The sequence below is a fragment of the Corvus brachyrhynchos genome, unplaced genomic scaffold (genome assembly GCF_000691975.1).
Source record: "Corvus brachyrhynchos isolate BGI_N302 unplaced genomic scaffold, ASM69197v1 scaffold10, whole genome shotgun sequence".
Lineage (NCBI taxonomy): Eukaryota > Metazoa > Chordata > Aves > Passeriformes > Corvidae > Corvus > Corvus brachyrhynchos.
Window position 1 is genome coordinate 3,818,043 of NW_008236180.1, and position 24,386 is coordinate 3,842,428.

Sequence of the window (24,386 nt, forward strand, 5' to 3'; positions counted from 1 at the left end):
TCCTGGGATGTGATGTGTCAGATCCAAAAGAAAAAAAAAATAAATATTTGGATTTTTTTTTTAATGATTCCTGTTCTTTAGTTACTATTAAGAGAGGCAGGGTGGGCACCCTGGGCCCCTTGGCACCCCCAAACCCACTGCTGTCACCCTCCTCCTGCATCCCACATCCCCCAGGGATGGCATCACCCTGTGCATCCTCCCGGTAGTTACTTAAAGTTCAGATAAAGACCAAAAAATAAGGAAATTGCCACCAACAGGCAGCAGGGAGGGAGGGAACGAGCAACAGGTGCCTGTTTGGGAGGGGGAAGGGGAAGGGGGAGGGTGCAGCACCCCCAGCCTGAGGGTGAGCAGGGCTTTCTGCTGGGGGGAAGGGGGGTTTTGAGGATTGGGGACCCCCTGTTCCAGCATCCAGGAGCAAGGGTGGGGTGCAGGACCCTGCAGCTGGATCCTCCATGTCACCCCATCCTTCCACAGAGGGCAAGGAAGAAAATAATGATTATGTATCAAATAAAAAAGAAAAAGCAGACAAAATTGTAGCAGCAATTTCCCAATTTATTGAAACTGATTGATTTTTGCAGGTATGTCTAAGCTAAATCCCATCACAAAGGTTCTATCCGAGGGGCAGCCCCCAGCAGGCGAGGAACTGGGCAGCAACTAGAAAATAAAATCAGATTTACCTGAACTACATCGACAGAAAATCAGTACAACACAGCATGTTCTCCCACTGACTTCTGGTTACGAAATCTCCTCAACCTCCCCAAAATATTAAACACATCTTCAATACAAACACAGGTTTATAATAATTAATATAAAGTCAGTATAATATAGAATATTCCCAGCAAAAAAAAAAAAAAATCAACAATCTTCAAACACCGTCCTTTTTGTGTTTGTTCAGCTTTATTTTTGTAGACAGGTTTAAAGCACGTTGAAAAATAAATATATATGAAAGCATACACACAGCACTCTGACTAGGGGGACTAAAAAGAAAAAAAGGCTGAAATTCAAAACACAATTCAGGATCTACAAAATCAAGGAACCATTAATTATGGCTTTCGTAGGAGTCGCACGTGTCACAGAATGAGCGAAAATTAGATTATCTTTCAGAATATTGCAAAAAATTCCAGTTTTTGCATTGTTTTCATGGAGTTTCTTTCCTCGAGGGTGATGTGCAAAAGGGGGAGCTTTGAGGGGAGGGTGCTTGGGGTCAGTCCCAAAACACACCCACCCACCCCACAGCCATAGCTTTGCTTTCAGGGAAGTGGAGTGTTTAAAGGCAGGAGTGGGGAGAGGAAACAAAAGGGGAAGTAACGCTGGAGTGGGTTTCCTTCTGGACAAAAAAATACTTGTTTTGTTGTCCAAAAAACTGATTTTTGATTAAAGAAAAAAAAAGGGAAAGGACAATCACTTGGCAAACCTTCATTAGGTGAGTCCCCTCTTCCTCCCCGCAAAGCTGCTCTGCAGCTGTGAGGCTTTGGGGTGACCTTAAAACCCACAAAACTGGGGAGTTCATGATTTTAATAACATTTTTGGAAATCCCAAATCGACACAAGGACCTCGTTTCGCTCCATCCTTTAAGATGCTCTCCATGTCCACGGATCCCTGGGATGTTTTCCAGAGGACATTGACAGGACGATGCCCTCTGCCCCGTTCCGCACGGTGGCCAAAACGCTCTCTACTCCTGGCACTCAGATTTAAAATAAAAAATGAGGGTAGTCAAGGAATTCGAGGAGGAACATTTACATGTACAAATGCTTTAAAAAAATGAGTTGCAAGTTCTCGAGACAGAGTATATCCATGTTTTACCTCTAAGGGAGTTAATTGTTTTGGAACGAAGTCTGTATATATATACACACACATATATATATATTTAGAAAAAATTAAAAAAAGGGAACCTCAGTGAAGTATACAAAGCCCTGAAGGGAAATACAAAGACAAGATGCAGAACAGGCAGAATTAGTGGGGTTTTGTTTAAATCTCCAAGAGCAGAAGTTTGCATAGGCAGTAGATCCGAGAGACCCTGGAGAGAAGCTGGAGGGACGCGATCACCTGGAGCGACTGAGGACGTTTATAAAGTTTCAGCATAAAAAACGCACCCAAATTCCTTTTTTCAAACCCAAGTCGGAGCATAGAAGGTTAAAGATGAATCCCTGCACTTCCAACTCTGCACACCTCCATCAGAACAAAGCACTTCAATAGACATCAGGTGTTAGAAGGGTTTTATTTGGTAAATGGTGTGTATTAGTGGGACAGAAGCACGTGCGAGGTTATAACATGAAAAAGTTAAGTTTTTATGTGGATTTTCCATTTTTCTCTCCTTTTTTTGCTTTTGCTTTATTTTTTGCATCCTCAGCTCAAAGGAGCCTCAAAAGTGGCACAATTAGGAAACACTCCTGAGCACTGCCCGGCTCTCTGCTCACCCTTAAATATAAGGAAAGAAAAGAATAGAATATTTCCAAGGGAATTGTCAAGAAAGCTCAGCACTCCGTAACTCTGATGACAAGATTGAGTTACCCAAGGGCACGGAGGAAGAGGAGGGCTTGGCCCACAGCCAGTCCTCCTCAGAAGGTGGATGCACACACCAGCATCGGAGGGGATGGGCCATTGGAATGTCACACAAACCCAGGGGTTTGAGCTGTTTGGGTTTTAAAATTCTCTTTTAAATAGATTTTTACATATAAAAAGCAAAGCTACAGATAAATCTTTAAGTACTGTATGTATTTGTCTACACGCAACAGGTGAGGCTGCACGTTCAGGACCTCAGGCACCCCCACCCCCTCCATATTTACAGGGTAAATGACAATAAATACAGAGCCCACACTCTGGGGGAGCCAAAATTGGGGTAAGGGAACAGCCTCCTCACTCTGGGACCCCCCAAAACCACTGGAAAAGAGTACATAAAGGTCCAATTGTGATATACTGGGTGGGTTTTTAAAGCTTTTTAAGTAGGGGAGGAGAAGGAAAAGAAGCTAAAATGCAAAATGAGATTTTTCCAAGAAAAATGTTCCTGCATGATCCGCTCTGCTCCTCCTATATTTAAGGAAGGGGTTATCCGTGCTCACTGCCTAAAGCAACAAGTCCCCCTAACTCCTCCAAGGGGTGGCAGCATTGCTGGTGTGGCCCCACTGAGCCACACAGAGGATTTTAGGAAGACCTGCGTTCCCACAGCACTGAGCACCCCCAAACCGATGGGGCAGGAGCCTGGAGGCTTCCAGTGGAAGCAACGGTGAGCTGGGACGATGGATGCAGAGAGAAGGGGGTGAATGTCTGCAAGGAACTGAGGAGCAGAGAAAGGGAATGAACACCATAAACCCAGGAGGCAACTGGAACGGGGGAATGAAGAGAGATCCAGCTCCTGCAGGTGCCAGGATTGAGGCTCCCACTGCACTCCACGAAATCCCGGCACCGAGTGGCTTAAATCCTTTCAGATTATTTGCTTTATGGGGGTTTATTGTACAATATACTTTTAACTCCTTTGCTGGGTGGAACCACGCTTTTCCTCATGGACCACCAGGCCTGCAGGAAGGAAAATAGCACCTTAAGTCATTTGGCTTCTGGCAATGGGTTGTCTTTCGTGGCAGGTTTCAAGGTACCACAGTCACAGATGTCATAGAAAACTGCTTGATGGCAAGGAAGGAGTGAGGTCTTCAGCTTTTTTTTTTTTTTTTAATTTAAAAAAGCACCAGAAGCAAAGAGGTCAAGGTAGAACAAGCTGTTTCTCAGGAACAAGACAATTCCAACACACACTGTTGCTGTTGTTATTTAGGTGTAGCTGGAAGAAGGCAACGGTGGCCGATATGAACAGGGAGAATTCAACTACCTGGTGCAGCCCCACAGAGTCTGAGGAGATGCTGGGAGAGAAATCTGGTTCTTATTTAAAGAAAAAATGGTTTATTCGAAAATTTACACGGAACCAGTGCAGCTAAATCTGAAAGTTTTTGTCATAAATAAAGTAGGTGTTAGACCTACCAGTGATCAGTGAGAGTGTTGAAATTGGCAAGGAAGAACAAGGTACCCAGGTGAAATCCTGGCCCCACCAAAGTCCATGGGATGGGAGCAGCAAGATTCCACCCTGCTGGGATCTCCTCACCTCGGGCTTCTCGCCTTTCCCAGCTCATCCTGCACTTCACCGAATGCCCCAGTTTTGCTACAGTTTGCATATATTTGTGAAAAAGGCAGCGGAGCAAAGGGAGAAAAGTGAAGATATTTGTGGAGAAGAGTGACAGGTACAGAACTACCTGTGCCCTCTAGAGTAAAAGGGGTTTCCAGGAGCACCAACATGCGTTTTGGTGCCTGTGAATGACCAAAGCTGGAAGACAGGATGTGGGTAAGATGCCAGTAGGTCCAAGAAAAGTCACAATCTGTCTTTGATGGTGATTCTTTTGGAAGCTAAGAATCCAAGAGAAGTACTCGTAAGGCTGTAATCTGACTTGCCTTTTGATCTATTTGGCTCCATAAAAAAAAATTAAAACTCTTTAAGTAACTTTGCAAAAGGCCTGTATCATCAGGGGAAGCCCTCCAACACATCCATCCATCTGCTTTCACAACCTTAGCTTGGAATTCCACTGCTGCTGGGATTTTAGCACAGACAAGGTGTTAAAAAAAACCCCAACCAACCAACCAACCTGCTTTGGACACAAAGACCTCCCTGGTGCTCGGTTCGGAGTGGGAAGGGGAGGAGGATTCATGCTTCACCAGCCTCCCCACACCTGCAGAGACTCCACCTCCCTCTGGCTGGCTTGGCCGGAGGGGTGGCCGTGGGCAGGGAGTCGCAGGGGGAAAAGGGAAAGGAAAAAGGGGGAAGGCGAAGTCAGTTGTGCCGCTGGAAGCGACACTGCTAAGACAGTGTCTGAGAGGAACAGAGAAGGACTTGTTTAGAAAACACAAGAGTTATTTTGCACACATGGACGACAACAAGGCTACTTAGTTTTTCCAACATACTCCTTCCTCCCCACCCTCCCTCCCCCTACAAACAACAGAGCGAAACAAAAAAAAAAAAAACCCAAACAAAAAAATAATCCCTAAGAAATCCAGGTAAAATCCTTGTCGTTCTCCCCAGAGTTGTCCTGCTCCTGTGGGGAGTCGACATCTTTGTCATCATCTAAAATCACATCATCCTGTGACATCCCCACGTCATCCTTCCACTTGATGTCGTCCTCGTCTCCCATCTCCTCGTCTCCTTCCACTTTGATGTCATCTGGGTCTTCCATGTACTGCCCTTCCCCGGGGTAACACTCGTCTGGGGACCCTTCTCCCCCGTTGTGGTCCAGGTGCCCGGCGATGCCGCGGCCGGAGCAGTCGGCACAGACGCCGTGGCGGCGGGAGCCGTGCTTGATCCCCACGCTGGCTGCCGACATGAACACTCGGTTGCAAACCTTGCAGACGTATTTTTTATCTTTGCTGTGGACCTGGAAAAGAAGAAAGATCACAGAGGTGAATGCCAGCGGAGATGGAATGAGAGCTGTTCCCATGTTCTCGCAAAGGCAAATCCACAACTGCAACCTGAGATCACGACTGGCTTCCACCATGAACTCAAACCCACCATGATTAATTCGAGCCAGCAAGTATGAAACACAATGGAAAATCCTTTGGGATTGCCTGTTCATCATCACACTCATCATTCCGAGAGGAAATTTCATTGCAATTTTTTTTTCTTTCCTTTTCTTTCTGTTTTTCTGGGGTGCAACAGTTGTATCACACCCACCACCAAGAGGAAAATGTTAAAAAGAAAAAAAAAGCAATCCACAAGTACCAGTTCTGTGCAGACTAGAGAAGAACAACCGCAATCAAACCAGTGTTAATCATGGTGATACAGTGGTCTCCCTCCTGATCCCACTGCTGTCCAGAACCAAAGAACAGGAGCACTGGGAATGCCTTCTGTATCTCCCAAAAAATGCATCTGACTGCACTTCTCACCTTATTTCTGACTACTTTGGTTTGACACAAATGTTTCTCCTCCATAACTCATTCTGCAAGAATCCTGGGCATGTGGACCTATCACAGAATATGTAGCCAGTACAGGAAGCAAGGAAAATGCTCTGCAGGATAGAAGAATTCACTTCCAGAGTCAAACTGCGTTATTCAATGAGCAAAATTACATACTTTGAGAAGCACAAAACACCTGATAAAGGGTGAAATCTGTCCCTGGCCACTTTTGCCCTGCATGGAAGGCAAGGAGCTTGTCAAACCACTCAGCTGTTCTTCAGGCAAAGGAAACCAGAGCAGTGAGAATTCTCAAACTCCACCACAAGGAGCCTCATCAGGTACTTTCACTTACACATATATAACTACATGTAAAATACATATTAATTTTATTAATATGTAGAACAGTTCAGTTGGAAGAGACCCATGACAATCTTCTAGTCCAACTGCCTGACTGCTTCAGGGCTGCCCAGTACTTACTATAAATGTGTATTTTTCTTTTCTATTTTTTTTTCTTTATTCTTTTATATGTTAACACCACACGGGGACAGCACAGGCACTCGATGCCTGGTGTCTGCCACTGATCCTCAGGAGAGACTTCAGGAAGTGGTGTAGAAGCACACAAGGATCCAGTGCCCGTGGTTTGGGGTTGTTCTGAGCAGCCCAGCAGTCACCAGAGCCTTGGGTACATATCACCAGTCCCTAATCCTTTTTAACTGGTTTCTTCTTTTCATGCTCACAACAGCCTGTGGGAAAGGTTCTGCTGATTAAAGTCCTTCTTTTCACTTTAAAGCAGCTGCCTGGATGCCTGCTCCTGCCTCAGCATGGGATCACCAGCTCTCACCACCCGATTCTCCACAACCCTGCGCTCCGGAATACTCAGCTGAGCTAAAGCTCTTTGGGAAGAGGACAAATTGACCCATTGTAGCCCCTCAGCCCTCCCTACTGCAGGACACTGGCTCGGGTTCTGTGTTGCACCAGTCCCAGCCGTGTTCAAAGCCTGTGAGTGCCTCTGATGTGCTCTGGCTGCAGGTTCCCCTGCTCCAAGCCAGTCCCCATGACATTCTTCTACTGCATCAAGCAAAGGCATTAAATTTTATTACTTTTTTTAAAGCAGTTGGACAGGGCTGCCCAGAGTCATCCAGCAGGATCTATAGGTATCACTCACTTTCAACTCATACAAGAATGATTTTCAGGCATCAAAAGCTGAATAGGAGAACAGAAGGTGGTCAGGGGTGCAGAATAAGGGCTAAAAGAGCCATATAAAAAAGAAATTATAAAACAGGTACTAAACCAATTTGTAATTATCATAGAATGGTTTGGGTTGGAAGGGACCATAAAGCTGATCTAGTTCTGACCCCCTGCAAAGGGCAGGAACACCTTCCACTAGAGCAGGCTGTGTATCTGTTAAAAAACTGATCCCCTCTCTCCCTCTTTTCCAATGCTGACAGTTCAGTGAGCAGGTTCAAAGTGAGCCATATTCCTGGCTGCAACTGAACAGAAATTATTCTTATTCCCTTTACTGCCAAATTACTACTAAACACAGAAACAGCATTTGGCCCTCAGTATTGGAGAGTGCTATTAGAAAGATGACAGTCTAACTGATTAAATGACAATATCCCAAGGAAGAGAAGGGGAAATATGCTGACAACATCCTAAATTTATGAAAAAAATATTTTAAAAAGAGAAAGTTCTCAGAAATAAAAGGCTGGAAGTAACAAGCTGGCATGACTGGGTGCTCCCTGCTGCAAAACCAGTAACAGATCTTGACACCTGTGTGCTAGCAGCAGGACTGAGCTCACACTGAGATCTGCCTCCTCAGCTCCAGTGCCCCAAGGAAATAAGGAAGGGACATCTCAGGGAGCAGGCAGTGCCCAAGCAGATGGCTGGGGACTCATCTGAATGGAGATGGGAGCAGGGAAGCAAGGGAAGGAGATGGTGGGGGTTTGGGCACTGTGGAAATTGTCACACAGGGCTCCAGGATCCCGGTGTGGAATCTGGGGCATCGTCGGGGGTGAGCCAGGCCCTCTGCTGGCACTGCTGCTGGAATCATTGGCTAGAAACTACCTGCTCTGCCACAGTACCACCTCTACACCAAGCTTTGAGAACCTCTTTAGGATGGCAAGTGACTTCTACCCTGAAAAGAAAAATAATCAACGTTCATCTTAATATTTTGTTTCTGGAAAAGCTGTGAAGAGCCAGATACCAGCACCAGCCTTGCAGTCAGAGCTGAGCAGCCTCTTTAATAAGGTGTAACAGTATTTTTGATAACTAAGCATGGCCAGATCAGAGTAGCTTTGCCTCAAGGTCTTGCTGAGCAATGTATTTTAAAGCTTTCTGCACCAAGTCATAGAAATATAGAATTGTTAAGATTGGGAAAGGCCTCCAAGATCAAGTCCAATTGTCACCCCAGCACCGCCAAGCCCACCACTAAATCATGTCCCCAAAAGCCACATTTACACGTTTGTTAAACCCCTCCAGGGATGGTGACGCCACTTATTGCCCAGGGCAGCCTGTGACAAGGCTGAACAACCCTTTCAGGGAAGAATTTTTTGCTAAAAAAATCCAGCCTAAACCCTGGAAAGCCTCTAGCTGAGCTTGGAGAACAGCAGGAGGATGAACAGGCAGCCAGCCACAAGGCCTTGGAAAAGCAGGGAAAAAAGATACAGGAGAAGCCTTCAGATGAGCCCTGTGTGGCAAACAAATTGCAGACTTAAATGAGGTGAAGCTCCTGCTCTCTTTACCCAGAACCAAAGGGCTGAGTCCCCAGCACTGCCCTTACCAAGGTGTGGCGCTTCATGTGCTCCCGGCGGGTGAACTTCTTCCCACAGATCTCGCAGGGATAGGGCCTCTCTCCCGTGTGGGATCGCATGTGTCTCTTCAGGATGCACTGGTGCATGGCTGAAAAGCTGCAGTATGGGCACTTGAACTTCTTCCTGATGACTGTGAACTCGTTGACTGCAAGAGAGAAAGCAGAATATACAGATCAATCTCAGAACGTCTCAAAACAGACTTCTCGTTGACTATTGCACTATTAAATTAGTTCACTGTGAAATCACACCCTCACCCCTTAACCAGCTACACATTTTTAATCCTTGTACTGTGCTACTGCCCCTATATTATTAAAGCTAAGAAGTTGAGTACCTCCATCAGAGCAACTTTTGAACAAGCTGACACACAAACATTTAGCAACAGTCTGTTACAGACATTGCTTGCTAAAGGGATCATGAAGAGGGCTGTCAACCTGCTAGAGGTCTGATTTATTTTAAAGGATTATCTGAAATATCAAGATCTAAAATGCTAACAATACTACTTGTGGAAGAAGCAGGGAGCCAGAACAGAAGTCCATGAAGGTGGCACCCCAACAGTGCCAGTGTTCTTTATGGGGTGGTGCAAGAACATCATCACACACCCCAGGAGTGTTTTGGTGAAGGAGCAGAGACCGAGGATGACCCAGAGGAAACAGCACAGTTACAACCACCACTCTCTACATTATCCAGTGACACAGGGACAGTGCCACACACAAAACACAGCTGTTGAAAACAGAGTATTTGCTGCTCCCTGAGGGTACCACCCACCCACCCACTACAAGTTTGGAAGTGACTGTCCACTGTGGAGATGACTTTAAACCTCTTGTTTCTCCTTCATTCTATTGCTTCCCTTTAGTGTTTTCATTTTCAGCCACTTTTCTCCTAATTATTGTTATTTCTTAAAGCAATATATTTACATTAAAAGGAGGGGGGAAAAAAGAAAGCAAGTTCTGGTTAATCACTGTAACTTATGTGTATGTGAATGGCTGCTGGTAAAGGAGACAATCTATGGACGAGAGCTGGGGGAACAGGGGAATGCCAGATCTATTCCCTAGCTCCTAACAGACCCAGAACTCGGCAATATTTTTAGATGCTTAATGAAATATTACAAATAGAACACATACAATAAATGCAATATATACTATAAATGCCCTACTAGGTGTGTGCACAGTCCATGCCCTCAGTATGTCACAGGTAATGCCCTGGAATTAACACTGTACACTGAAAAATGGCCTTTTTAAAGAAAATTGGTAAGCCCACATACTCAGTGCCATTTCATGCCCAGTTTGTGGGCTGGTTTTTTTTTCCTCTTCTGCTTTTAAAATTTACTTTGTCTTGTATATCAATACAGGTGAAACAACATGAAAAGTAACTACATTTGTCACTCATATAGAAGTGCAAAACAGCTGACATTACTAAGAGACACCTTTAAATAAGGTAACACCCTCCTGGGTAATCAGAACAAACATTTCAACACCAGCTCATCTCAGAAAACGTATTTTAAGTAGTTTTCTATTGTTCTAATACACACTAAAAGCATGATTCAAGATCTTAAAAGCTGCTGTGATACAAAGTTTATCTCAGCATTTGTTTTGACTACTCAGAATTAAAACACATCCTCCACACAGATAACTTTGTGGAAGAAAAACTTCCTTTGATTATCAGTTTGCCTTGCATCTAATATTCTGTTAGATTGGACCTGTGGTGGTCCAGCCCACAACTGCTTTTTTTTGGGTAGCTTGGTGTTTTTTCAGCCCATTTGTAAAGCTGTCAAGAGAATTTTCTAGCCTACAGGGGAAAAAAACACCCCAAACACCTACTCCCTTGGGCCATGGCTGACACAAGGACACCAGGGAAAGCCAATGGTAAGGAACATTTTATTCACCTGTCAGCAAAGCTCACCCACTGCAATGGGGCAGTGAGAAATGACTCTGCACTGCTTTGGGAACCTCCTGGAGGAGATGCCTGAGCACAGCCTGATGCCCAGAGCTTTGTGCAAGCTCTACTTGTTACATCTTTCTTTTTTTTTTTTTAACAACTAGAATATGAAAATTCTTTGTCTTTTATATTACAGGAAATTTTTTTTCCTTTATTTTCTCCTAGGCTTTGTCACTCCCTCATCTATACACTCAGAGGCAAGGAGCCCACATTTTTCTACAGCAGGTAGAAATTTCATGATACAAAGCTATTTATTATAAATACATTTCAGTTGATTTTGTAACCACTCGATTTTGGTGACAGGCCACACAGACACTTCTAACAACCCCGTCACTATGGAGTGTAGACAAGGTGAGCAAGCTGTAAACTGAGCACAGGGAGTCAAGAGGGGACATGAACCCTCCTTCCTCCAGCCCTGCTCCACACCACACACACTGCAGAGCCCAGCTGCCAGGACACAGAGCCACTGGAAAACACTGACTGGAGATCCTGACAGCAACCAGATCCTGGGATAATGAAGCAAAAGTGCTTTAAGGACAGAAAACCACTAAATCCCTTATTCCTGGGATTTACCATCGCTGGGTTGTACCTGATCCTGCTGTTCCCTCAGTGACCTGGTGCTTGCTCTTGTTTCCTGCCCACATCTCTCCCTTCCAGGGCTGAGCTGCTGCAAAGCTGAAAAGGCAACACCCAGCCTTAGGTGCATGACCTGCACCCCCAGCAGGCTCCTCCCCAGCCACCTGCTTCCAACACATCCATGGATTTCCAACAGCCTATTCCTGACTCTGTCCGATTCCAAGATCCCTCGTGCCTGCATTCAGCTTAAATCACTCAAACCCAACATTTTCAGCTTCTGTATTTAAAAATACTCACAGAACACTGTTTGCAGCTATAGCTTTATTGAAAACTATTTTTGCACCAAATAGCCACATATTTAGTTCTGGTATCTACAAAAGGAAACACCTGAAAACCAGCAGCATTGTCAGAAAAATAACTGTATTGCAAAGTTAACATTTTCACAGTCCTGTTAAATATATGCACCCACAGTACATCTATTTAATGCACAAATACCAGCTTTGGTATGAGCACCATCCTTTGTCTAAATGACAGTATTTTATGGAGCAGCATTAAATGTAGCAGCATTAAGGCCCTAAGAAATCATCTTTAACATGATCATCAAGGTGATAAACAGCAGCACCACGGGTAAAGAGCTACTGGACACAGCACCAAGAAATGGAGAAGGAAATAGAAACAGTGCCACAGTAAAAATCTGTGTACTTAATGCCACTAAAATATTTATGGAAATGTGTGTTTTTAAAACCAACACAATAATGCTTGGGAAAAAAATCTTTGGTATTGTCAGCTCAAGTAACTTATTTCACTGAGGTTGTTAAACGAAACAGGCTCCTGCATCCCTGAGAGTGAAGGAAAAGCACTAGTGATGCCTGACAGAGCTGCTCTGGATTAACTCTGTAAACTGGCAGCTAGTTAATAATCACTGAAATACTACATTCTTTGGGTTATTAGCAAGAATTCACAAACTTCAGGAGAATTCTTGTCCGCTAAATCCTCATTATACTTAAGGTTATAAATAGCAAGGTGCAATTTAACTGTCAGACTCACACCTCCCATCAGCTTCCCCTGCCATTTCCTAACAGTAGAATCCTGCTTCTAACACCTGTTATACACAAACCCAATAAAGCTCTGCCCTGTTATACCCTTCAGTTCTAATAATTAAAAAAACCTAGTCCTGATCCTGAAGGGAAGCACTGGAAATTCCCAGTGCTGAAGTCAGGAAGCACTCTGATGTACAGGCCAAGGAAAATACTACTGAAACCTCTATTAGAGACAGCATTGACCTGACTAGAGAAAAAGAATTCCATGTTGAATTAAATTCTAAAATACAAGAAAAATGAACAAACATGAAACCTCATTAACTATTATTGCATAATGAAACCTTTTAAAGTTTGCTGAAATTGCTTTTGCTGGCATCTTACTTTCCCAACTCAGACAAATCCTTCCCTGCTGCTCTCGAATTTCCAGATAAGATTCACTGGGTTACAACTTTGTTTTCTAGCTCAGCTTTCTCCTTTTTCACTTGCTGATTATTTAAGAGCAAAATAAATCATGAGGCAATTACTCTGACATCTGTCACAAGGGAAGCTGACACTAAAAACTACACACATTCACAGACAGCCGAGATCTCTGATGCCAAAGATGTCAACAGGAACAAGAGTGGAAAAAATGAACCTGACTTTGCAGAAACCATAAAACTTAAACCCAAATGATTAAAGTGTACTACGGTGATTACACAGGAACTTAATTCTCAATTCTGACTGCAGCCTGCTCAAATGAAGAGTAAGAGCTAAGCCAAGCAGGGAAATTCCAGCTTCCCAGCCCTGGCATGGCATGGAGCTGTCTCCCAGAAGCTCTGAGTCCCAGCAGGAACAGGGGGAGCAGAGCTGCACCAGAACACACCTGTTCCTTCCCTACAAGCCCAAGGGCAGCAGGAACTGATGGGCTCTCCCATTCACCTTTCCACAGGAAAGGGCTGGGGAAGAAGCTCCCCACTAAGTCCACATTGTGCACAACTAAGTATTGTCATTTTCTGTCTCCCTGAGATGCAACAGTATCATGAGAAAGAACTTCCCTGAGGAACTCCAGAGAACATTTGTAGAAGTTGTTTTTTTTTTTCTCCTCAGCTGTCTCTCACACTGAGGAAAGCTACCCCACATGCTGACAAGCTGTGCTGCACACAGAGCAGCTGGGAAGCACTGCTCTTAATTATGCTACTTTCATTTCACAGTTACCATAATCTAGTTTTGTATGTAAATATATAGCAAGAGACACAGAAATATTTAATCTTTTTAAAAAGTAAGTGAATTTCACAGAATGAAATAGGAATTACAGATTTCTACCCACCGGGAACAGCCATTACTGATTCTGTATGCACACCCCAAGTTACAATTAAATCTATGTGAAGCCTCCTTCCTCTGCTTTAACACCACCATACTCAGCCTGCCTAATTTAATTACAGTATGTAAACCAAACGAGTCACAAAAATGTACAGAATCCCTGAAAACCACAGCCATAGTCCAGGATGATTTTTTAAAAAAGCCCTGAAAGTACTGAAATATAATATCAGTAAAATATGCAAGCCTTGCAACAACTTTCAAGCCCAAATAACATACCCTATTGCACATATCAAGAAGCAGCATGTTTTTCTCCTTTGAAAGGCATGAAAAATCAGACTTTACAAACAGCAACCCAGTGCTTCCACAGCTCCTAAGTTCACAGTGAAAACCCCTGGAATGCCCAAATGGTCTAATGGACAGAGCACTAGAGCAGAACTCAGAATTGAATTCTCTTATTAATTCTATTGCCAGCACTTTCAACAACCTGAGGGATGTTATTTTCCTGAGGAATCGGAGGAAAACATCACCATTTCTTTTATAAAGCACTTTGAGATCTACTGATAAAGCAGTTGAAGGTAGTGTCAGAACACAGATTGAGCACACCAATAAAACAGCCAAAGTGCCTGTTTTATGGACCCCAAAAAATTATCTTTGCACAAAAATTGCACCAAGGCTGCAGTGACACAGCATCTGGAACCAGCACAGCATCAACTTATCAGCTCTGGGGAGTTACTCTATGAAGTTACACCTGTGGAACATTTATTTGCAGCACGAGAACCACGGCACAATTTGCTTTTCCTAGTTCAAGGAAGTGTCTCATATACAACAACAGCAGCTACACATCCTCAGGATCCTCGCTCGGTCCTACACTGTCCAAAAGCTCCAGCCCAGCCAGGTGGGCAGAGCCCAGGTAACACATTTTCACGTGGCTACTGAGGTTCTTCTGGGTGCCGAAGCCCTTCCCACAGCAGAGACAGACAAAGGTGCGCTCGCTTGAGTGCACGGACAGAAGGTGCCGGTTTAAGTCTGTCTTGTCACGAAACAGCTTGGCACAGTTAGGACACTGCATCTTCTTACAGTGGAAGTGGATGGTCTTCTCGTGCCGGTCCATGTTGGATTTCAGGGTGAAGCTGGCGGGGCACTTGGAGCACTGGAAGCGGGCGAGCTGGCCGGCAGGAACGCCGTCGGCGAGGCTGGGCCGGGAGCAGTCAAGTGCGTCGAACGGGAAGAGCATGGAGAAGGCGTGCTCGTGGATGTGCTCCTTCAGCTCCTCAGCACACTGGAACACCCTCCTGCAGAAGCCACAGGTCAGCCTCTTGGCCAGGGCTGAATCCAGGAAGGTCCCATCAGCAGTGATGTCCATGTCTTCTGACCTTGGGAAGCTCGTATCTGAAACAGACCCATGGATACGCACGCACGGATCAGCCTCTTCTTGTATAAAACAGCAACAGCTTAAAAGTGTATTTTTCTCTCTGCTTACCTGAGTCAGAGTGTTCAAACTGCCAAAGGGCCAGCAATCCATCGTAGGCAGCCTGCAAAGGAAAAGCACAGGGAAGTTAAGGCAGGCATTTACAGGAGCCTGTCCTGTAGCAGAGCTCTGACTCCCATCGCTGTCACTGCCTTCACCCCTTCTCTAAGGGAGGCTCAATCATTTGACCTGGCAACCCAAAGTGCCTTTGCAAACTTTCACTGCCAGAGCAGGGAACTGGGCCCTTATCTTGCAGGATCTGGTGTTTTGAAGACAGTAATCAACATCCCTGTTTAAGTCTTGGATAACTACTCAGTTTCCATTCTCACTGAGCATTCGTAGGTCCCACTCAGGCCAGTGGGAAACGCTGGACAGAAAATTTTTAGTTGATACAATAGAACTGGAAAATTCTCCCTTAGCCCTCCACAGGTACTTTTCCTTTCCACACAGAAGAGCCTGTAGAACACAAACACCTTCTGCGTAGCTCCCCTTCTTGCAATGCCCTCTGGCACTGCTGATCCAAATTCTAAATAAAAGCTGACTTTATCTTTTTTTTTTTAGTAAATCCTTTGCGATATGCCAGCGTGTGGCAGATGGCAGCCCTGTATGAGGCAGAGGCGTGCTGCAGCCTCGGCAGGTCTGTGCAGACCAGCTCACTTCGCTCTATGGGGACTGCAAAGGAAAATCTGTGCTTCCACCCATTTGTTTCGTAGAATTGAAGTATCATTCAAAAACATTAAGAATAAGAAATGCTGCAGAAAGCTATGGATTTTAGGTCAAACTTCTGACTTCTGTAAGAGAGAGAGCCAGCCCAATTCTGTCCAAATTCAGATGGTTACAAGAAACCCAAATGCAGAACACCAGAAGTGAGCAACGGGTAGCCGAGGCCTCATGCCATTATTATATGCTAGTGTGCAGTGTTATGCAAATGAAGGGATTGACAATTAAAAGGGCATTTTTATTTAAAAAAACCCAGAGGTTTTTGAACAGAAGTTCTGTTGAGGTAAGGCAGAAAGACTAAAACTGGGACAGCACCAGTCCTGACCCTCAAGCAACTTCTAGTTTTAAAATAACCTGTATTTTTTTAAAAAAAGCTCACAGATTAAAGTATAAGGTGTTAGATCTTTCAAAATACTCCTAACTGGGGAGGATTTGATCAAACAGACACCTTTGTATTTCAAATTCTTTGCATTTCTGCCCCCGTTCTTACCTGGGTTGAGGAAGGCACCTCTCCTTTTATCCCGGTTTCTGGTGACATTTCACCAGAAGAGCAGATCCCGGGGGGGCTCTGAGTGGCAAGGTGTGCTGAAGGCAGCAGGGGAGATGGTGCTTCCACTTTGCCATCACTTTCACCCCTTGAACGATTCGAGGTGGTGCCAGGCCCTGGGGAACACAGGAAACGAATCTCACCCACGTGAACGAGCACCAGCTGGTGGCTTTAAAAACGGCCTCGCAAAGGCAGCGCCCCAGCACTCGCAGCTCATCTTCTGTCAGTGGGAGGGAATGCAGCAGGACAGGGATGCCAGGCTTTTGCTCTTTCTGGTTGATGGGTTGTTTTTTTTTTTTTTTTAAAACCAGCCTCCCCACCCAAATGTCTGTGTGTACTGGAGTGACATCGCAGGGCTCGGTCACTACAGAGTCCGTCGGGAGAAAGAAACACAGTGCAGCACAAATATCCAGAGCAATCACATTTCTCTTGGAGAAGCACCATTCTGAACACAGACATTTCCATCTTTAAGAAGTGTACATGCAAACTTCATTCCACTAACTTTCTTGAAAGTTTATGTCACAGGTTCAGATCTCAAGATCTGTCCGTGGTGGTTTATTTAATATTGGACTGTCAGTCCGTGATCTCAAAGTGCTTTACAAAAGATGGGAAAAAGGATTCCTGTCACTCTATATTTAGCAAGGATGGAAGTTCAAATATTTGTACAAAACTGTTCAATTATACCTGACAGTCATTACAGTCTAAAAATCTCCCATAACTCAAGAGGAAAACATGCTGTGTCTGGCCCTCGCCTACACTCTAGCAACACCCAAATGGAAAACAATATTCCAGAAACTGCCCTGAGGATCAAAGACAAAGCTAAATACAAATAAAGACTGTGTCATCAATATCAGTGTACATTATAAATTATTATACAAACTTTAGCACATGCCTTGACTGAATATTGGAATGACATAGTGAGCAGCTTGTTCTTTTTGAAACGCAGGGAGGCAAAACCAGAAGCAAATATGGCATTAAATAAACAAATTCGTATTTAAAGCACTCTATGCTCTAAAGGCTTTTTCATTTCCAGCACAAAAGAGTCTGATGGCAACCTTCAGGGATATAAAAAACACTCTTTAATGCAGCTACAAATAACAAGTCACAGTTTACACTGCGTCCGAATACAATGCGCTGTGATCTGCGTGACAACAAAGCACTCTGAGTGAAACCACACCAAGGTTTCGCAATGTGAACAATCCCAAACCTTACTTTTTTATCAGCTATCAAAGGAAAATCTGCTCTTGTACCACAAGCTGGATGTTTGATTTACTTTCCTCTGCTTTGATCGCAGATCGATATCTTTCCCAACTTAGTTAACTCTATTCAGCTGGGATAACAATGCTGCTCCAAGGTTTCCTTCAGGTGCTGCTCATCTGTTGCTGCTGTCATTTAAAAGTAGGACAACAAAATGCCAGAAATTCAAGATAGCAAAAACTCAGGAAAAAAAGGAATCTATCAATATTTCCTGTTAGAAACTGTTACCAGTAATCCAGCTCTACAGGTCCATAGCAGAATTCCTGCCTAGACAGCCACACGTTCCTTTTTTTCCACCCCTGAACATCCCAAACTGATTCAAATTGCCCCAAAGGCATCTCTGGGTTACACTTCTTTGAACTAATGGTATTTTAGCACACAGTAAAGATAAACCAGTGGGGCCTGGCTTGATGAATTCTTTATTAGCACCTTCCCAGTGTTCCACAGGTTCCTAAAAACCTCTGCACTTCTTAAAGCAAAAATAAGGCTAATGAATGAGCAATGAAATAGAGCACAGGGAAGCAATAAACTATCATCCAAGGTGTACAAACACACAAAGATGTACAACACAACAAAGATGAGTTTTCAAACAATAATCAGTATTTATTTGGTTTCAACAACTGCAAGTAACACAAGAAGAGAGAAACCCACATCAATGACCCACACTTTGTATACAAGAACGCAGATTTATGTCCATTCTGACTCGTACTGTGAGAAACCTTTTTCCCTCCTAAACTTGTGCTAAAATGAATTTTAGTCAAAAGTATTTTAAATTCTAAATCAGGAATCAAAACCACTTTCTTTCAGTCAGCTCTGCACACAGAAAATGAAGCAGGGGTTTAGCAGTATTTTTGTGAATACAGAATTCTCATGACAGCTAGACAGTAAACTATTGTGGAAAAGAGAAAGGCAAAGTTATTACATCTAATTTAAAACTGCATCCATTCTCCTCTAAATCTTCTTTTATCATGTACAAAAATTCCACCAAACTGAATACCTTTAACTTCTTCCTGGGAAAGTTGACCACTATGTAGAATGTATTCCTTAACATCCAGTGTAAGGATAAATTATTGGCTCCAATGAACCACTAACTAAAAATAATCTATTAGCTGGTTTGCCCAAAAGAAAAGGGCTCTGTGTACCATGTAATCACTTGGACTGGAAGCTTCATAGGAATTGCTTCTATAAACAGTTTCAGTTGCAACAGGGTAAACAGGAAAAGCCAAACTTAGCCATATAAAAAAGCCTTCAAATGTGCTATTCTGAAATGTGGAAGTCGCCCTTTAAGGGAGTTGGTCCCCGCCACGACCTGAAACTTTTCTTTTTTAATGAGAAAACAAGGATGTAAACCTAACAACCTCATTTTCTAATGAATATTAAAATCCTTGTTCTCTTGATTATACTTGGCAAAACCAGCTCAAAACACTCGACTGAAGCCTTTGAGACTCCTGGATGTGTGATGTAACCGTGCAGAACAATGCTACCAAAGTTCAGGCCCATAAATGAAATAAGACACGTTATTAAACCAAGGAGCTCTGCAGAGCAGCTCTGCTGGAGTGGAAATCACACAAGCACCACCTGCTTTTAGAGACAAACCAGGAAAACACGGCAAGACCAGGAAAACTCTCAGGATGTCTTATCTGAAAGGCACCCCCAGCAACAACCCAGGCAGGTTCAGTAACCAACAGTTCCCCAGAGAACCTCGGTGTTACCCATGAGTAACTCACACATTTTTTTTCTGTAAAACCTGTGTGTTCCAGGTTTCTGACAAGCATATGAACAACGTCAATCTTGATCACACATCATGAACATCAAACTCTCAGAGCCCTTCAGCTGCAGGTTATCTGGCAACTGTGCTAACCAAATGGCAAGATATTTAAGTTTTTCCTTCTGATTTTAAATGAGTTTGAACTGATTAACTTCAGAAATTCACCATAGTGATACAACACCCCCCCACACACATTCTGGGCTTCATTTTCCACCAGCAGAATGTCAAGTTCATACCTCATATGATCATATAATGAATTAGTTAAAAAGAACACGAGGTAAAAGGAAAACCTTGAGGTAGCCCCTAACTTCTAAACCAGGATGAATTATGTGGAACAGGAAGTGAAAACTTTTAATGTGTGCAGTAACTTGGAGAGTAATATCCCCTTTGAAATGGCTCATCCAAATTTTAAACATGTTTAACATCCTCTTTGCATCTGTCCACCTCCAATAAGTCTTTTTTCCTCCAGAAAAAAAAAACCAAAACAAAACCTGAATACTGCTCCTTGAGGCAGTTATGTACTGCAGTGCTTTGTAAGAGAAGACAATCCAGTGATAGCAGCCAAGATTAAAAAACACTTCACTTCTTTAAGGTCAAGAGAGACTGATCACTTATAACCCCTGAAATTAGCGCATTTCTTTTCAAATCAAGACAGATGAAAACCGCTGGGTTTGGTTGTCTGGTTAAATTCAATCTTTTTCATTGTGCTCCTGCCTACCCCCTCCTCTTTTTTTTTTTTTTTTTGTAATATAACCCAGGACTTAAAATGACTCAACATCCTCAAATTGTTTTTGAAGAAAAATGTCAAAAACACCTACAAAGCCAGCACCAACCTAGACTGTGCTTTTACATCTCCACTATCTGCCTACCACTGTCATTTTAAACACCGAAAATTCTCATCAAGCTTGATGTCCTGTTGTATTCAGTAATGACCACTTAAAAGGGAATCGTATATCACAAGATCTTTTTCAAGTTATTAAAATAAACTGATACCTGTGAATCTGAATAAGATGAAAGAAAAATATGTCTCTTAACTCCTGGCTTCTATAAAAACCCTCTTACCAGGCCAATGCCACATCCCCAACTGCTATGAGAGCTACAGACCAAGCAGGAGGTCTTCTTTTTGACTTGGGCATTTCACTTTGCTTCCATAAAGATGAGATAATTGAAGCTCAGCTGAATGAAATCCAAGTACTAGTGAGAAGACTGAAAAATAAGGACCTCAAATACAGGCTGGACAGGACCTCCTGAGCCATGCCACCCCCTTAGTGAGCTATCAACCACCCCCTTTTCTAAACGTATCAAGCTTTATTTTAAATCCAGCTGGTCTCCTGCCTGCACCATGCCCATTCCCAAACTCCGCTTCTCAGCTGGTTGGGCAATCTCTAATTTTTAACCCGGATTTATGACTGCTTCATACACATTTATCTTTACATCAAGTGGTGCTTCAGTTTTAAAGCAAAACCTAAAATCCTCCAACCAGGAGAAGGATGATGGATAGAGGGCAGTGCCATCATTATTCCAATTTATCAAGACAGAAGATGAAACTGCTGATTTCACCCGTCAGGAGTCACAGATCCGAGCCCGCGGTGCATCCATCACCCGCGGTGGCACATCGACCCAGGCTCCCACCCATCCTGGTGCCAGCTCAGGGCACTCTGCTCCCTGCACCCAAACCCTGCCACTGAACTGAGCCACATCTGTGCTGTTCCACTGCAACTAAGGGATTTTCAGCCCTGGAGGCCAATCTGAAATGTGACTTAACTGGAAATCCTTCGGGAAGTGAGTTACTGTGAAAGAAACCAGAACACTGCACCAGCCATTCCCCACAAACATTTAAGCTACAGAATAAGGTACAGAAACTTGAAGGTTTTTGGAGTTTTTTTAAAAACAATCCCACTGTTCAGACACGAGAAGTGAAAAGAGACACTAAGTCTGACACTGCATTGTGCAGTTAATTCCCTTTGTCACACAACTCCTGTGACCAGCTGGCCACTTGGAAGGGGCTTGGAGCAACCTGGTCTAGTGGTAAGTGTCCCTGCACATGGAAATGGGTTGAAACAGGATGATGTTCAAAGTCCCTTCCAACCCAAACCATTCTAGGACTCTATGATCCATTCTCTAATTCTATGACCATTAAAGTTCTCTGTCTTTTGCCATTGAAGAAGCTAAAAGAAAAGAGAGTAATAGATATCCCTAAGTGAACTTTTCATTCTATTTACCTGATCAGTTTCCTCAGCATAGATGAAAATAAACCTTTTCTTCTGGAAATTAACATGTGGTACTCAGAAAGCTGCTACTTGCTCTAGTCTAGTTCACAAATGATATATCTTCTCAGAGTATTACTAAAACACAGCATTAATAACATGTCTCTTTCTTTATGCACTAGACAATCAGGCTGCAATGAAGGAAACACAAAAATATGCTGAAAAATCAGCTGTCCACACCTAATGGTTCACATCAGCTGTCTCCAACAGACCACCAGAAGAAAAACATTCATTTCCAGGTGCAAGTATAACAAAATCAATAGCTGCTCATTACTTACAGCTCTAAAATTAAACTGCAAGAAGTAAAGATCATGCAATCTACAACACCCCAATTGTTTCCACAGACGCAGGAGCAACATTCAAGCTGTTCAACATCAATCAAGTTTGGATTCAAAACCTTTCCCATAATGACTCAAATAGTTTGTATTTTGTTTGTAAGTACCATTGTGCAAACAAGCAAAACAAATTTGAGGACAAGCGCTACAGGCTGAATATTTTCTTCTATGACTTCAGCAGTTAACATTAAGGATGGGTCAATATCAGACAAAAGTTTCCAAATTTTATAGAAAGTGGGATTAAGCAGGATTTAAACCTGGATATAAACACATCACCAGCAAACAACGAGGCGGTGATGTGTATTTTCTTCTCGCTAAAGACTTCCCTTAAAGTGTCAGTAAACAAAAAAAAAAAAAAAATCCAAGAGAAGAACACCAACTTACGGGAGAGTGAGTGCGTGCCTTTGGGGAGGTACTCGAAGAGCAGCGAGCTGTCCTCGCCCAGCATGTCGGCTTTCAGCGACAGCAAACTGTTCTTACTCATCAGAGCCGCGCGCAGGTTGGCCACGGTGGCGGCCTGGAGCGCATCCTCCTTGTCCGGAGTCAGGGGCTGCTGGATGTAGCTGGATTCCCCGCCCAGCAGCGCTTCCTCCACGTGGGCGTGGGGGCCCGGCCGCTCCACCCTGCTGTCAGAGCTGCTGGGCTCCGTCCCGGCCACATCAGCACCTGCAGGAGGGAAGATGCTGTCAGAGACACAGGAAAACTCCCGGCCCTGGGACCAGGACCATGCACCTGCCTCACTGTGCATCTGGGAAACAGAACCAGGAATGCAGCAACAATTATTTTGGCTTTGCTTTTCACGTGGCAGTGCTGTTTCTCATCCCCCTTTTCCTGCCTCACAGCTGGGGGTTCTGTTTTTCCAGCCTGTTCCCTCCTGCCCCACCAACTGGGCTTCAGTTCAGTACCACACGCTATGAAGGCAGGGCTGAGGGAGGGGATGTATATTTTACCCACAACCTGGATAAAACTATTTATTTATCTTAAACAAAGAATTCAGGATGGTTTGCTAGTACCGAAATTACATTCAAAGGTTAAAGTTCTGTTTTCTCCCTAATTTGACACTCCGGTAGTCCAAATTTTCACTCTTTCATTTCTTCCCCATGATGCAGGTTTTGAGAAATCCAGTAATAAGCAGCCTCTAAAAGCTGAGTATAAATCCCTTGGGGTCACCTACTCTAAAAAATACACAGTAACCAGTGGTTCCCAGCATATAGCACAGGGTGGGTTTTATACAGAAGTGTTACAGTTAAAAAAAAAAAAAAATACCAATCAGCCACTTTACGACATGTAACTACAAAGAAACTGTATAAATATAAAACATTAGTATAAATGTATCAATTACTGAACCCAAACAAAACCAAAAAAGCTATGATACCGTAAATTCCTTCCTGTGAAAACACAGTTTATTTTTGTATTTTTTGGGGAGGCCTAATTGAAGAGCCTCTTTTGTTTGAACTTCGACTCTCTTACCAGCTTAAATAATTTATGTATTTTTATGTAAAGGAAAATGACTCTCAGACTCCTCTCTATTCTTCACATGAAACTACAAAAATTACACACAAAAAGGGCTGTTGGCCCATTTTTAAAGTGCATTAAACAAATTGCAATTACCTACTCCACGATCTGCAGCAGCAAACACAGCTGACACACTCAAAGCCCAGCTGAGCACCTGGCAAATGGAGCTGAAGCTTCCCAACAAACTTATGACTTTGTGGCATTTCTCCTCTCAATGTAGAGGGAAAAAACCCATATCCAAAGAAAAGGCTCAGATAATGAGCTATCAGATGGAAAAAGAAGCTGTTTTGCAGATCCTGAATATTTTATTGCCTCCTAGTTTAAAAGAGATTTAAATCTACTTAATGCAAGAGGGTACTATTAGAGCTCAAACCAGTGGTAGGACACGTATAAAATTAATACCTGCTGCTTTCACACATTCACCTTGCGCTCTTCAGGGCAAGGAATTCAGGTGTTGTCCACACATAGCAGTGCAATAAACTCACTCCTGAACAGAAGCTCAGGAGAGGGGAGGAGGCAGAGTGGGGACACTCCAGCACTCGGCTTCCGCAACTTCAAACCAGGGCAAGGCATTAACCTGCAGAGCCTTATTAAGAAATGCTAATGAGGACACTGGGACTGTGCCCACCTCCTGTAACCTGGAAAACAGCTGAAGGAAGATCATTATTTTTAACTCCATTTTACAGGTGGTGGCTGCCAGAGAAAGATGCGGGGACTCACTCAAGGTGTCCAGCTTGCGGAGCCAGGAGCAGCCGGTGAATTTCTCAGTCCCAGCTCAGAGCATATCAGATTCCAGAATATGTTCAGATTGGTTTTCCTAAGCTGCACTGTTCTGCCAGTACATCCTACTGCTAGGCTGTCCCTTTAAAAAACAAACAGCCTCAAAGGAAACAATAAGGAAAAAGCAATCACAGGCAGAGTGTTCCC

The 24,386-nt window shown here is 43.6% G+C and overlaps 1 protein-coding gene across 3 annotated transcripts in view; it reads right to left on the reverse strand.

Moving 5' to 3' along the window:
* Positions 1-531: 531 nt before the first annotated feature.
* The window catches only part of ZBTB46 (zinc finger and BTB domain containing 46), a 52,927-nt gene continuing 29,072 nt past the window's right edge, over positions 532-24,386 (reverse strand). For 2 of the 3 annotated variants that reach the window (XM_017733606.1, XM_017733601.1), the window contains 6 exons: positions 22,329-22,610; positions 16,261-16,433; positions 15,063-15,114; positions 14,660-14,971; positions 8,702-8,877; positions 532-5,405 (listed from right to left, as the gene is read on the reverse strand). In XM_017733606.1, coding sequence (XP_017589095.1) covers positions 5,019-5,405; positions 8,702-8,877; positions 14,660-14,971; positions 15,063-15,114; positions 16,261-16,433; positions 22,329-22,610 — 1,382 coding nt within the window. In that variant the 3' untranslated portion in view covers positions 532-5,018. The remainder of the gene's footprint in view (positions 5,406-8,701; positions 8,878-14,659; positions 14,972-15,062; positions 15,115-16,260; positions 16,434-22,328; positions 22,611-24,386) is intronic. The other variant, XM_008634413.2, reaches the window with a different exon arrangement.